The sequence below is a fragment of the Microtus oregoni genome, unplaced genomic scaffold, assembly GCF_018167655.1.
Source record: "Microtus oregoni isolate MIOR12 unplaced genomic scaffold, Mior012 000010F_ref0000083, whole genome shotgun sequence".
Classification (NCBI taxonomy): Eukaryota; Metazoa; Chordata; class Mammalia; order Rodentia; family Cricetidae; genus Microtus; species Microtus oregoni.
In genome coordinates, this window is record NW_024543069.1 from 44,299,234 (window position 1) to 44,314,505 (window position 15,272).

Genomic DNA, 15,272 nt, shown 5'->3' on the forward strand with positions numbered 1-15,272 from the left:
AGGACTCACAGATCCTTGTCTGAATTTCCTGTGCATTGCGGGCATGTCCAGTCTGACACTAACTTCCCTGAGCCATCATCCCCTCATTATCCCTTACATTCCAGCAGATTCCCAAGCCTGAAATGCCCTGTTCTTTCTTTCAGTCAGTCCTTACACCTTCTGGGTTCTGATACTAGGCGGCTCTTTGGTTCTTGAAGACTGTTCTTTCAGTTGAGTATCTAAAGCACCAGGGGATTTGCCAGAGCCTGAAGGCTGGCTCTGAGACGGTGCTTTTGACTATGTCTTCTAGACATTAGGTATATGGATGCTGTCTTATCGTAGTTACTGAATCTGCACGCCATCCCTGCAGTTACTAATTTGATGCCCACCCACGAATCATTATTATAGTTCTCCTTCTAATAGCTTTATCCTGAGCTATAGAACTCACAATATCCTGATTCTGGGGTCATTCTTTAAATGTGCAGTATGCAAATACATCACTGACATTTAAACGTTTGCCCGCTAAGCCTTTCTAATGTTGCCTTTACTTACTCTCAAAGTCTGAAGAGATTACTTCATTCACAGACTACTAAAATAAAGAGAGATAGTCCCTATCAGACTCTAAGAGCCATCATTCGATCACAATATAAAAAAATGAGGCTCAGTTGATTTAATCTGAGTCTCAGGGGCACCCATAGTATTAGATCCACACCCAAGGCTGGCATACAGTGTCATTCATGAAGGAAGGCTCAGGTCAGTATGTAAGGGTCCCACTCTTCTCAGGGGTACAGATTCATCAGCTTCTATTACCATATAGGGAAGCTTGAAACCATACGAGAATGAACATACCCCTTTGAAGGTTTTATTTGGAAAAGGATTCTATCTTCAGAGAGGTTGAAATCCCAAAGACATGAAAACCCCATGGCCTTCCTTCTGCTTACCCATGATTATCTCACATTCTCCACATTAGTTTCTTATTTAGACTGAACCATTTAAAAATAAGCTGTGGATTATTTGTGTCTGATGGCTTCGACAGGGACAGGCACTTTCCCTAAGGACAAAGACATCTTCCTGTCTGATTGCGATGTTGCCAGACCCAGGAATACAACACCGAGTGCACCAATGTCACCTAAGGGTCTGCCCAGAGCCACGTTCTCCAGTGTGTACTCTATCAGGCCTTCCTTCTGCTTCCCACAGTCTGAGGTAACCAGCCACAATGCCGTCAGTTCTCAGCCTCTTAATTTAGAACAGATTTCCCCTTTCGTCTTTCATACATGGGCATTTTTGAACATTCCAGATCTCTTCAAGGTCAGAGTCCGGTGAACCTGCCCTAACTTTGGGGGCAGTAGCACACTTCTCCAGTGACAGGCTATACATTGGCACTTGGGCAAGTTATACAGATTAATCAAAAACCAGCTAATATCCTTAAAACTCTGATTACTGAATAAGAACCCGGTTTTGCTTAGCAGCCAAATGGATTAGTAATTGACCAAGTAAAGAGATAGCTTGCACCTGTGGTCACTGCATCCAGTGTCACCAACAGTTTTATGTGCTCGCTGACTTGAACAGATTCCCAATCTCCGCAACACTAAATCAAATGAACCCAAGCTTGCTTTACCTTGTCTTCTGACATTGTGTGTGTGGGAGTTGTCCTCTTACTCCCAGGTCCTGGACTGAAAGTGGATGAGCTGCTGACCAGCCAGAGTCCTCGGCTCTGCCTGGTTATACATTGTAGGAGGAGGAGCAAGCCGAGGTGAGGCTAGAATATTGATGGTACTCCAATCAATGTGCCCTTTACCTCGGTGACCTGTTCGCCCGCAAAGAAGTGAGGCTAGGTGTAACTTAAGAACCAGAGGCAGGCACGTGCTAAGGGCTGGTAAGTGCGGCAAAAGAGCAGCCCGTGGGGTGTTTTGGAGAAGCTGAGGTATGCTGTGTTGTGGCAAAGACGACGGCAGGAGTGTGGAGGGTGTAATGCAGTCTGCTCTGCGGAGGACCGGGGCTGTGGGCTTGTGCTGTAGAGCGGGCTCTGTGGTTAAGGACTGGAGACATCAGTCACCTGAATGAGGTTTGGAGAGGTGTGGGCTGGACTTTGAATCACAGTATCTTACTGAGGGTCACCTTAAGCAAGGGAGTCACTGTGACTTTTCTGAGTCTTGGGTTTGTATTGTTGCTTGTTTTTTGACCTGATAAAGAGATAAAAGCACACACATATTTGTTTTGTTGAGGGGCTTAAAGGAGATAACACGATATGTGTTTAGCACAACCTAGGTTCTCCATAGATGGTGGTGACACACTTTCTGTTGTTGTTATTAGTTCAGTGTATTTCAATATATGATTGCAGAACCAGATGTGGCACACATCTGTAAGGCTAGCACTGCCACCACAAGAGGGCTGTGAGCTGGAGGCTCATTGGAGTATATGGGAGTTGCCGGCTAGCCTTGGCTACATAGAGAGACCCTGCCTGGGGGAGGGAGTGCACTTAGTGTGATAGCCTTGGGTTCTCAGTGAACCCTGCTTATATGGCTTCAGCCTGTTTCTTTCTAGGAATCCCCCGTGACATCTGATCCAAGAATAATAAGGGAGGGAGCAGAGTTAGTTTAGCTCTCCTTGTAACTGGCAGCGAGGGTTGCTAAGTTCCGCAGAGGTCCTCTTGAGCCAGTGCACAGCAGAGGGAATGGAAGAAGCAACAGCAAAAGGGCGGGAATGCCAAGGTGGGGAGGAAGCTGGATTTAATTTGTCTGCCATTTCCCCCACCTCTCCTCATTTCTCATTTCCATCTCTCTCTCCATTCCTTCCTCCCCAACCCCGTGTGTGTGTGTATGTGTGGTATATGTGTGTATGTGTGTACGTGTGGTATATGTGTGTGTGGTATATATGTGTGTGAATATATATATGTGTGTATGTGTGTGTGTGTGGTATATATTGTGTGCGAATATATATATATATGTGTGTGTGTGTGTGTGGTATATGTGTGTGTGTGGTATATATGTGTGTGAATATATATATATGTGTGTATGTGTGTGTGTGGTATATATTGTGTGCGAATATATATATATATATATGTGTGTGTGTGTGTGTGTGTGTGTGTGTGGTATATGTGTGTGTGTGGTATATATGTATGTATACTCCTCTGGGTAGAGGCCAGGGATTGATGCTGAGTGTCTTCCTCTATTACCCTCTATCTCATTATTTGAGACCAGAGCTCAGAGAACCTGAAAGCTCCGAGTCTGGGAGAGGCTGACTGGTCAGTGAGCTCCAGGCATCCCCCCAGATCTGCTCCAGCACAGGGCTTACACTGCCTGGATGTGTGATGGGACTTGAACCCAGGCCCTCTTGCTTTCACAAGTGCTCTTCCCCACTGAGCCATCTCTTCAGGCCCTCATGTCTGAGAGGTAAAAACACGTGAAACACCCAGTTTTCGAAAGCAAATAATTCAATTAGAAGCCCAGACATCAGTGTAGCTCAGCATGGTTGTTCCTCTAACACGCCACAGAAGAGAGGCAGCCTCTTCATGCCTGGACTTCACATGGAAGTGGGGTTATAGCCTGCATTGTCTCTGAAAGCAGGCTCAAGAGTGCTGATATAGCAAGGCCTTAATCTTTAGTGTTCCCTCCTAGGCCAGTTCCACCTTCCAGGGCATGGGTGGTCTAATCTTCACAGAGTGCTCCCCTTTGGCACCAGGCCTCACATCGCCCCTTGATGTGCTGGCCCGTATGCGTCCTGTCCTCAGCACCATGGATGACCCGGAGAGGAAATGCCTTGGCAACCGTTGTCCGCTTACTTGGCCCTGCACAGACCACGCCTGTACTGGTAAAAGGAAGGAGAGCTGTCCTGAAGGGCTTTTTTTTTACCTTTGTCTTTATAAGCCTGCATTGAAGTAAGGCATTTGTCTTCATTGTAGCAGCTGCTGGGAGACTCTGCTCTTCCCCCACTGAAAATGCCGTTCATCTCAACTATCCAGCTTCTGGGGCTGGGTTAAAACTACCTGCAGGTTGAGGATGGAAGAAGCATACTGCACAGGTTGATTTTTGTGGCTTAGTTCAAACTGCAGACCGGCCTTGTGGTGAGCTGCGAATATAGTTAGCTTCAGGAAGCACAGAGGAGCTGCGGGCTTCTGTGGGGTAAAGTCTGGAAAGCAAGCCCGACTTTTTGCACTTTGCCCTGGAATGACGTCTATGCACTGAGCACCCATAATCACTCCGAGATTCCCTGCTGCCCTGCCAAGGCAGTCTTGCTTAGTTTCCATCTGTCTCGGTGCTCCCGTGCAGAGATTCCGGGCAAGCACAACCAGTACTGGGTACTAGGGATTGTGTTCAGGTCCTTCTGTTTGCAGAGAACATGCTCTTACCCACTAGGTGGTATCCCCAGACCTGGCTTTATACTTTCAAACCTTTTGGGTCACATTCTTGTTACATCAGTAATTAAGAGAGGATATGCCAAGATTTGTAATTGATGACCTCACCTGCCTCTCTCCCCTTTGTTCTTTCCTTTCAGTAGAGTGAGAGGAGTTAGTTTTTTGTTTTCTCTGCAAACGAGAGGGGAGGAAACAGCCCAGAGAAGCTGCATTTCTCGCTGATGGAGTCAGGTGCAGGTAATGGCAAAAGGCATGCGTGCAAACTTGACCATACCAAGAGGGCAAGGGCTCATGGGAAGAGCTCAGTCCTGAAGGTCAGATCCTCCTCCTGGCCACCCTGGTTCTCTTAATGTGGAAATCAGGATTGATTTTGAAAGCTAAATTACATCATGAAACCTGTTTGCAAGTTCCCAAGGTCCAACATCACAGACAGTAGAAATTCCTCAGAGGTCAAACTTCCTCTGAGGTAGGCCTGACTCTGAGGCTGTCTTTCCTACTCAGCACTCAGTCTTCTGAACTCTGAGATCTGTCATAGTACCAGGGAGACAGACAGCAGCCATGGATGGGACCGTGTAGACCCCGGGAGTGGTTTCACGTGATTGACAATGGGAAATCACCCGTGAGAAGAGGCATGGGAGTACTACAGTCCACTGTTCATTTTAAGAGTACTTCTGATGGCTGGGAATGTAACTCAGTGGACAGAGTGCTTGCCTGGCATGCACAGAGCTTTGGCTGGATATGATCCCCAGAATCTCAGAAACTCTGGGCTGTGGTGGCACATGCTTGTATCCCTGTGCCTGGGAGCAGAAGCAGGAGGATCAGGAGTTCAAAGTCATCCTCAGCTACTTGGGGAGTCTCCAGAGCACTTTGAAGAAGCCCTGTCTCAAAAGACAACAACAAAATAAAATGAAAAGATAATCCCCGCTGTTGTGCGAAGGGTGGATTGGATGGGGGCATCAACAAGAAGGAGACGCCAATCACAAGAGCACTGTGACCATTCATGCTTGCTTCTGGCTGCCAGAACTAATGGCAGGGGAGAAAGAGAAGTAACAAACCTCAGGGGACATCAGAGAGTGGTATTTGTATATAACTGACTTTAGGAGAAGTGGGGATGGAGATGACGAGTCTCTTTCTTGCTTGCTAACCTGGGGTAACAGGTACTATTTGCAGCTGCCTTCTTGCTAACTTGGGGTAATGGGCACTATTTACAGTTGACTTCTCGTTAACCTGGGGTAAAAGACACATTTACAGTTAGAGATGTTAGAGGTTTAATCATCTGAGTAGTGACCTAGATTGCCCTCCGGGACCCCATAAAATGAAGCAGATGTACTTTGCTGCACTTTGTAAAAGATGAAACTTTCTGAGGCATTCACCAGTTTGCATGTAGTTCTGCGACATAACACAGAGGGCCCATGTGTGCTTTGTCCTGGTTCCCCTTATAACATCATGTAAGGCCATGACTATATATCATGACCAGGTTATTAATCTGAGTGGCCAAGGTACAGTTCACAGTTCGCCCCTGGTGACAAAGATCCCCGCCTATCTTCTGCAACCATGACCCATTTCCTCTTAAGTGTCCGGACTTTAAATCTGGGCAGTCGTCCTGTTCTCCAGGTGTATGAGCCTACCATTTTGATTGTGATTTAAAACATGAGAGAACACTCAGCTTTACTCAAGATGGACTAGGGGAGGTGCAAGTCCCATCTAAATGTGCCTTCACAGGCACCTCCCCAACATGTTTGGCTGAAAACCTGGATGCCTCTGATCTAGGAAAGTTGACATAGCAAATTAATCATTATCGTATGTTGTGTTTCCTTTTTCCACCCAGGAGAATTCCCTTGAGTTACCCTGCTCACGTGTGTCAGCAGTTTTCACTGCTGCACAGTCTGCCACGGTACAGCTATCCTGCAGCTGACTGACGTAGCTATCCTGCAGCTGACTGACATGTTGCACAGTGTGCCACGGTACAGCTATCCTGCAGCTGACATTCTTCACAGTGTGCCATGGTATAGCTATCCTGCAGCTGACTGACGTAGTTATCCTGCAGCTGACTGAAATGCTGCACAGTGTGCCACGGTACAGCTATCCTGCAGCTGACTGACGTAGCTATCCTGCAGCTGACTGACATGTTGCACAGTGTGCCACGGTACAGCTATCCTGCAGCTGACTGACATAGTTATCCTGCAGCTGACTGAAATGCTGCACAGTGTGCCACGGTACAGCTATCCTGCAGCTGACTGACGTAGCTATCCTGCAGCTGACTGACATGTTGCACAGTGTGCCACGGTACAGCTATCCTGCAGCTGACTGACATGCTGCACAGTGTGCCACGGTATAGCTATCCTGCACCTGACGTTCTGCACAGTGTGCCACGGAATAGCTATCCTGAAGCAGCTGACCTGACTTTGATGTAGACCTGAAAGTTTCCAGTATTTGGCAGTTAAGAATAAAGCTACTATGTACTTCATTTAAAAATACCCTTTCTCCAGAAAAATGTTGTTGTAAATTATTTGCTGGTTAAATATTTAGAATTTCTTTCCTTTCTTTCTTTCTTTCTTTCTTTCTTTCTTTCTTTTTTTTTTTTTTTTAGAAATTTTGGGACTGTTTCCCAGCAAAAATGAATGAGTGTCTTCATTTTCTCTTACAACTTCACTAAAATTTGATATTGACTTAAAAAATTAAGTCTTTCTGAAGTATGCAGAGTGATACCTCATTTTGGTTTTAATCATAATTTTTGATTTTTAATCTTAATATTATTTTGTAGGTACAGGTGTTTTGCCTGCAATATATTTCTGTGTACCCAGTGCATGACTGGCGACCTTTGAGGGAGACCAGAGATGGTGTTAGTCCTGTGGAACTGGAGCTATAGACAGTATTGCGCAAGCATGTGAGTTCTAGGAATTGATACCAGGTCTTCTGAAAGAGAAGCCAGTGCTCTTGACCACTGACCATTTCTCCAGTTTCCTAATGAGAATTTTCCAAGGCCAGTGATGCTGAATATCTTTTCCTTTACTCGACATCTGCATGTCTTCTTTGGTCGTTTTCTGTTTTTAAAAACACATTTATTAGTGCGTGTTGCGTACCATTTTCCACTGAGCCATCTCCCTTGGCCCATTTGATTCATTTTTTAATTGGATCTTCATTGTTGTCTGTTACATGTTTCTTTTGTGATCTGACAGCTTGTTAGCACCTTTATATACCAGACTTCTACTGAATATATATTTGGCAAATGTTTTCTCCTACTTTTTAGCTTTCATCGTCTTAATGGGAGTTTTCCAAAAAAATGTTTTGATTTTGATGAAGTCTAACTTACTAATATTTCTTTTTATGACATGGCATCTGAGAATTTTAGCCCTTGTTTTCATCTCATTTTTTTCCCTATATAGCCCACATCCCCTAAATGGTTCACATTTATTTTCATGTCTGTAATTTATTTTGATTGTTTTTGCTTTTAATAAAATGTAAGGCCGGGGCTGGAGAGATGGCTCAGAGGTTAAGAGCACTGGCTGCTCTTCCAGAGGTCCTGAGTTCAATTCCCAGCAACCACATGGTGGCTCACAACCATCTGTAATGAGATCTGGCACCCTCTGGCGTGTGGACATACATGGAGGTAGAATGTTGTATACATAATAAATAAATAAATATTTAAAAAAAAATAAAAATAAAATGTAAGGCCTTGGTTAGGACTCCTTGCCCCATGGCTGTCCACTGCCCAGCACCACTGCTTCCTCCCCGAATTTCTCCTACAGTGCCCAAACTTTGGTGTTTGCTTTTGCTTTTCTATTTATTTATTTATTCGTTCTTTTGTTTGCTGTGGGGTGGTGGTGCATGCTTTGGCACATGCTGTGCATGGCAGAGGACAACCTGTGGGAGTCTGTTCTCTCCTTCCACCACCTGAGTCCTGAGGATGGCACTCGGGCACCTTTACCTCTTGCTCCATCTTGACTTGTCAGGTGTTGTAATTTTTCTTTTCTTGTACTGGGTTCAAACATAAAGCCTTGTACAAGTGAGTTGGATATCTGTCTGTGGGTTTATTTATGAGTTCTTTTGTTCTATGTCCATTTCTTCACCAATACCTCCAGGTCTCATGTATGTATGTGTGTATATATATAAAATCTTGACATTGGAGGCTTATTATTTTCGCTCTGTTTTTCTTCCTGAAAATGTTTAGTTCTGTTGCTTTTCTGCAAAACCTTTAGAATAAACTTGTCTATATCTGCCCAAGGATTTTGATGGGAATTGAATTAAGCCTTTGTAGTAACCGCACAACTGACTCTCAGCTTTGCTAAATTGAGTCTTCCAACCCCTAAACGCACTCTATGTAACCGGTTCTGATCCCTTGGATTAGCCTTTCCCATTTTTGGCGTACCAAGCCTTGAGTGAATTTTGTTTAGATGTACAAGCAGCTCTATTTTCCTTGGTAACAGCAGAGGGCATTCTGGTAACAGCAGCAGGAGTGGGAGCCAGCCACCACTGCGGGCAGATGCTGTGACAGTTGGAGGTCTTCCTAGATGACTGTACTCAGGTGAACCTGGGACTCTTGACTTGTGGCAGACAGGAATTTCAGAACTGTCACGACGAAGCCACGTTAGTGTTTATTAAGACATTTCAAACAGCTTTAAGAACGGGCATGAACGGAAAGAGAATAGGGAAGGGGGAATACACAATAGGTGTGGGTGGGCGTGCTTCTCTAGACAGTGCCAGGCGTGGTGCCTGATCATCACTGTGTGTCTAATTGGGCGTCTTCTGAAGTTGGTGTGAAAGGATTGCTGCTGTGGAATTTGGTTTTCCAGTGTTTCCTGGGTGCATTGGATAGGAATACAATCTGAGAAGGCTGACCCATGGGGCACAAGGTTGCATAAGAGGATTGAGACAAGCCTTCTACTGAAAATGGAGTTTATCATCTTGATTGTGGCATTCCCGGTGCAGGTTTACATCTGGAAAAGGGAAAAGACACACTCAAAGGTTACACATGCTGAGCCTGAAGCATGCCTCACTGCTATTTTAATATTCTTCATTCAGAATGTTTCTATCTAGAATGGATATTGTTTCCATGTAGATAACCCTGTGCAGAAATTCTTGGCTTAGCCGGTGAGGGGCTTTGAGTAGACTGGAAGACGGAGAAGCCCCTTTTCCTTGTGTTGCTTGTGTTTCCTGTGCCTATCCTGCTGTCATTCTGGGTTCTACGTTTTGATGCCCACGCGTCACTGGAGCTTATGAAGTGATAGCGTCATTGAGGCTGCAGGGTAGCTGCTCTACCAGCTGAGACGGGGATGTCGAAGTCCGCAGTTATAACTGGGTTTGCTCCTTATTGCCAGGTGAAGATTGAAGCCCAAGTTACTGATTCTGCTCCTACTGACACCATGGTAGGGGAGGTTTCTCATTAAAGTTGGGTAAGCATGCGATTTTCCAGCTCCTGGCATGGTATTTAGGGCACTGTGGCAGAGACAGCCATTATTAATGGTGGACAAATGGTGAAATCTTAACTCTCCACCACACATCCTCTGACAACTCCTCCAGAAGTGTGTGTGTGTGTGGGGGGGGGTGTGTGCCTTGTTACTGCAGGTGACAGCCTGTCGGCTGGAGCCTTGTTTTACTGCAGCTAAACACACTAACCACCCATTGGCTTTTTCTTGCACCACCGTGGCAGGGATTTCAGGTCTCTTTTTTGCTTTTGTTGATCTTGAGAATTTCATATATGCCTATGATGTCTTTCAATTAAATCTCCATCTCTCATTTCTTCCCCACCAATCCCTCACCTATCTCCACAGCCACCACTTTCTCTCCCAACTTTGTACACTTTTAAAAGATAACATTATATTTTCATATATATGAGTGTCTTGATGGCATGTATGTATGTGCACTCAGTGTTTACTGGGTATTTGTGGAGGCAGAAAGGGACATCAGATGCACTGGGACTAAATCCATTGCCATGTGGGTATTGGGAGCTGAGCCTAAGTCCTGTGCAAAAGTAGCCCTTCCTCTTAGCTATGAGCCATTTCTCTAGTTTCAAATGCCATTTATTTATTTATTTATTTATTTATTTATTTATTTATTATTTGTAAAAGCATTACAGGAGGTAGCCTCCTAAAGTTCACATTCCTGAAAAGACTTGCCTTTCTCTGCCAGCAACATCCCCAGCTACAGGTGAGACTTTGTGAACCCTTTCCCGATCCATGAAGAGATTTTGACTGGCTTGATCTGTTTTAAGTCTTGTGCATACAGTCACAGCTACAAATGCTATGCGTCCATGTGTTCTACAACACTGACATGCCCAGCAGATACTGTTTCTCTACAGCCACCCACCCCCAACTCTTACAACTTTTCTGCTTTTTCTTTGGAAATGATCCCTGAGCTTCATGGGGACGGGGTAGGATACTGATGTCTCACTTAAAGTTGAACACTCCAAAGTAGTGACCAATTGTATATGTCTGTATCATTATTATTATTATTATTATTATTATTATTATTATTATTATTATATTGTTGTTTCAACGTCATGAGGTAGAAGTCTAGGCTCCTATGGGCCTAAGCACAGGTTGGGCCCAGTGTGTTGTACTATATATTATATTTGATGGTAGTTGGCCAGAATAAAGAAGTTATTGTATAAAAGAAACTACAAAAAATATTTCTTAGTCTTCTTGTATTTGTTTTATGTTAGAGTCCAGGGGTGTTGTGTTCAGCAGAGGAGTTGAGTCAAGGGTATATATTCTAATTTCCCAGGAATAGAAGTCCTGGTCTACTTTTTAAAGACCTTGAGTTGATAAAGAGAAACTGTGCTCTGAACAGCTTCAGGAACAAAGCTAACTGGGACAACAAGGAAGTGAAGGAAGGATAGACACATATTAAAGCTAGGATCTCATGGGCTGCACCAACTACAACAGCAACCCAAGTACACCTGTAGTTGATAGTATGATGTAAACTTAACCATCCTTTTACTTTCACAGGATCCCATGACAGCTGGAAGTACTTCTACAAGATGACGTCCCCTTTCCCAACAAAGTTTGTCTTCAGGGTTAGGGACATCATTTAGGAGTTGATTATAATTGGCATAGGGTTGGGGGTTAGGGAGAAATTTTGTAGGCTCAGGGATCTCTTTGGGAAAAAAAGGTGAAAATTGGATGGGATAATAGATTAGTGTGAGCTTACTTACACTAATAATAATAGTGAGTAATAGAGTGAATGTTTGTGAGCTATTATTTATAGGCAATTTACATTGGTATAGATTATTGTATATTAATACAAACTTAAATTATATTGAATATGTTTCTATTTTATTATTTACAGGAAATTTACATTGGTATAGATTCTTGTATATTAATATAAACTTAAATTATATTTAATATGTTCTTATTTTCATCCACAATATTTTTATACCTAGGCAAGGTTAATTTGTCATATTGTATACATACATGCTTCTACCTATGCTTAAAACATTTTTGTATATTGATACAATTTTAGGATATATTTATCATATTGCTATGTATATTTCTACCTCTGATCAAGATACTTATACATTGTTTACATTTTGAGGTCATTGTTTTCATTTGTTGTATAGTTGTTTATTGTATAATATTCTAATATTCATATTCTAATATGAAGTCTTAGTCTTTAAGTTATATAGGTATTAAGAATTATAGATCAATAGTCATCTATGTTTGTCATACTTATAGTTAGGCTAATCAGGTTCTTGAGATACATAAAGATTGTATTCTGCATAGATAGATAATCTTCAACCACTTCAAAGAGCTGTAGAATATGGCATTTAAATAACTTAGGGTTCTGTTGACTTGAGACACAATTGCTCCTGGGAGCACCAATCTATTCCTGAGAGAATGTTGAGCACTGAAGACACTCCACTTGCAGTTTGTTTTCTTCTTGGCACAATTGGCCTCAACCACTGACAAGGTACATGGTATCCGGAAATGGATAAAAAAGACACAAGAAAACAGACTGTCAAATCTTGCCAAGACAAGGTAAGATGGTTCTAAAAAATTTCCTTCCTCTAAAAATGGTCTGTCAGTTTCACTAGGGCTTAACCAAAGTTGGTTGCTTCAACATTGCAAATGAGACTTTGGGTGATTGCCTAGGTAGCTTGTTATCTCTGTCATTTGTTGTACATTTTTGAAAGTTACTTAATTACACTTCCTGCTTACTCAAGTAATATTATTTCCCTTCTTGTATCTTACATGGAGTTGAAGACTAGATAGTTGTAGTTACTTTCCTCTCATGACTTGGTCAAGTTATTTATTATACAAAACTTAAACTCACTATGATAGGATAATTATTAAAACATTTATCACGTTTCTTGCTTGATATATTTGTTCTTATTGTATATAATTTTGTATTAGGCTTAGAACTCTATTATTTGAACAAAGGGGGAAGGTGTTGTAGGAATTCCTACTGCCAGAAGCCATTCCACTTGGGCATGGCCTCTTATACTATTTATGCTGATATAAAGCATATATCCAGTCTCTTTTCTGGCTGAGGGATTTAGTTGCTGTTTTCTGTTCCAACAGAGGATATTGATTTGTGTATCTACCCTTAAATAAATAACCGTCTATTTCTCAATTCTGAGCTAGCATGGGATTTCTTTTAAGCGTCCACCTTCATTTACAACTGAACAAGGAGGCAGGTTTATGGTTTACAGCTGGGCAAGGGGTCTGACTTAGCTAGTCTCAGGAGGAGGTCTTTGTAGAGTGGCAGTCTCAAGTTGTAAACATATATGAGGAGGAAGAAGTGGTTATAGTTTATGTACACGCTGATCAAGAAACACTCATACGTGGACCAGCGTAAGATTTAGCATCCTTCTGAGCCACACCCAGGGACATACTCTGTCATTTTGTCACTCCAGTCTGAGGCACTGGAGTCCTTTGGGTGATTATGCCCGTGACAAACAATACATATTCACTTAAGACTTCATCTACTGTCCACAAAAACCCAGGTGATTATAAAGTACACTTCATGGTGAATCTGGGGGTCTTTTTCAAAGAAGAGTAACTATGGAGAAAGACTTGAGTTAATTGACACCTTCTGAAGACTAGAGACTCAAATGGTATAAAAGAAAAAGGAGGAAGTAGCCCATGGTTGTCATGGTGTGAGGTGCTCCATCGAGCCCCCCTTTCCAACAATAGACCCAAACTGCTGTAATTATGAGAAAACATATTTTCTCCCAAAGTAATGTTGCTAAAATACTTTGTCACTGCCATAAAGTCTGTCAAATACACGATGCTCAACTGTCATTCCTAACCATGGATAACAGGAAAACCAGGGCTTAGCATCATTGCAATTCTGCTCCTCTTCTCTTCAAACTCTTGAACCATAACTTAAGAAACATGTATGTACAAGAATAGTATTTAATATTCTAGAGGTGCTTCAAGCCACAAAGCACCTCACACATACCATTGTGTTGAAAAGGACACAATACCTTCAATTTTACAGCCTGGTAATCTTTGTTTATTTCACCTAAACAAAAATTGTCACTTGAGTAGAGCCAAGTATTGCTGGTATTTTATTTAACAATATGGCAAGAATTATTAACATAAGATCTATACTTTTCAAAATATGTATTTTTAAAATTTAACATGCAGGGTATTGATAGATATCATCATGTTTTCTCTCCCCCTTACTTTTACAAAATCATGGTTTCCACAATCCCTTTTGCAAGCCTACCCCTATCCTCTTGTGTTTCATGTGCCCTTCTGTCTACTCCATCTTTCTTCATTACTTATATGTATCCTCTCTTGATTTTAGGCTTTACACACACACACACACACACACACACACGCACGCACACATACACCTCCCATTTGCAAGTATATATAACAGGTTAAGATCTACACATAAGAGGTAATTTGTGGTTTTAGTTTTCTGAGGTTGGGTTACTTTTGCTTAATATGTTTTCCAGATCCATCCATTTCCTGAAATTTTCATAATTTTATTTTTCTTTACAGCTGAATAGCGTTCAAATGTATCAATTTATCACGTGTTCATTACCCATATGTTGAAGAACAAAGAGGTTCCTGTTGGCTTCTGGATCTGTAGGACTTCATACCCCAATACTTCCTGCCCCCACATCAGGCATAGACCTCTCTTTACAAGTTACTCCTTCCCCCAACCTCACCCTCACCCTTGCCCCCACCCCCATGCTCACAACTTTTTCCCAGCAATCTTGTTTGCTTCCTATTTCCAGGAGGATCTATATATGTTTTTCTTTGGGTTCACCTTGTTATTTGGCTTTTCTAGGCTTGTGAACTATAGGCTTAATGTCTTTGTTTATGGCTAGAGTCCACAAATGAGTGAGTACATACCATATTCATCTTTTTGGGTCTGGGTTATCTCACTCAGGATAGTGTTTTCTATTCCCATCCATTTGCATGCAAAATTCAAGATGTAATTGTTTTGGTTTTTTTTTTTTTTTTTTACCGCTGAGTAGTACTCTAATATGTATATATTCCACACTTTCTTCATCCATTCTTCCATTGAGGAGCATCTAGGTTGTTTCCAGGTTCTGGCTATTACAAATAATGCTGCTATGAACATAGTTGAACAAATGCTTTTGTAGTATGATTGGGCATCTCTTGGGTATATTCCCAAGAGTGGTATTGCTGGATCCTGAGGTAGGTTGATTCCCAATTTCCTGAAAAACCACCACACTGATTTCCAAAGTGGTTGCACAAGGTTGGATTTCCACCAGCAATGGATGAGTATTCCCCTTACTCCACATCCTCTCCAGCATAGGCTATCATTGGTGGGGAGAGGAAAGGGAAGGGAGAAGGGAAGGACTGGCAAGAGCTTGGGGGAGTGGGAGGGTGGAGATGGAGGAAGGGCGGATATAGGAGCAGGGAAGAAGATATCTACATTAAGGGAATCATTTTAGGGTTGGCAAGAGACTTGGCTCTAGAGGTGTTCCCAGGTGTCCAAGGGGATGTTCCCAGCT

At 42.6% G+C, this 15,272-nt stretch overlaps 2 protein-coding genes across 2 annotated transcripts in view; both read right to left on the reverse strand.

Moving 5' to 3' along the window:
• Positions 1-1,642, reverse strand: part of Slc2a2 (solute carrier family 2 member 2) — a 30,144-nt gene extending 28,502 nt beyond the window's left edge. Inside the window, exon 1 of the mRNA XM_041659231.1 lies at positions 1,598-1,642. Coding sequence (XP_041515165.1) covers positions 1,598-1,612 — 15 coding nt within the window. The 5' untranslated portion in view covers positions 1,613-1,642. The remainder of the gene's footprint in view (positions 1-1,597) is intronic.
• Positions 1,643-9,252: 7,610 nt separating this feature from the next.
• Tnik (TRAF2 and NCK interacting kinase) overlaps positions 9,253-15,272 on the reverse strand; it is a 440,041-nt gene continuing 434,021 nt past the window's right edge. The window contains exon 36 of the mRNA XM_041658945.1: positions 9,253-9,270. The gene's annotated coding sequence lies outside the window, so the exon portion shown is untranslated. The remainder of the gene's footprint in view (positions 9,271-15,272) is intronic.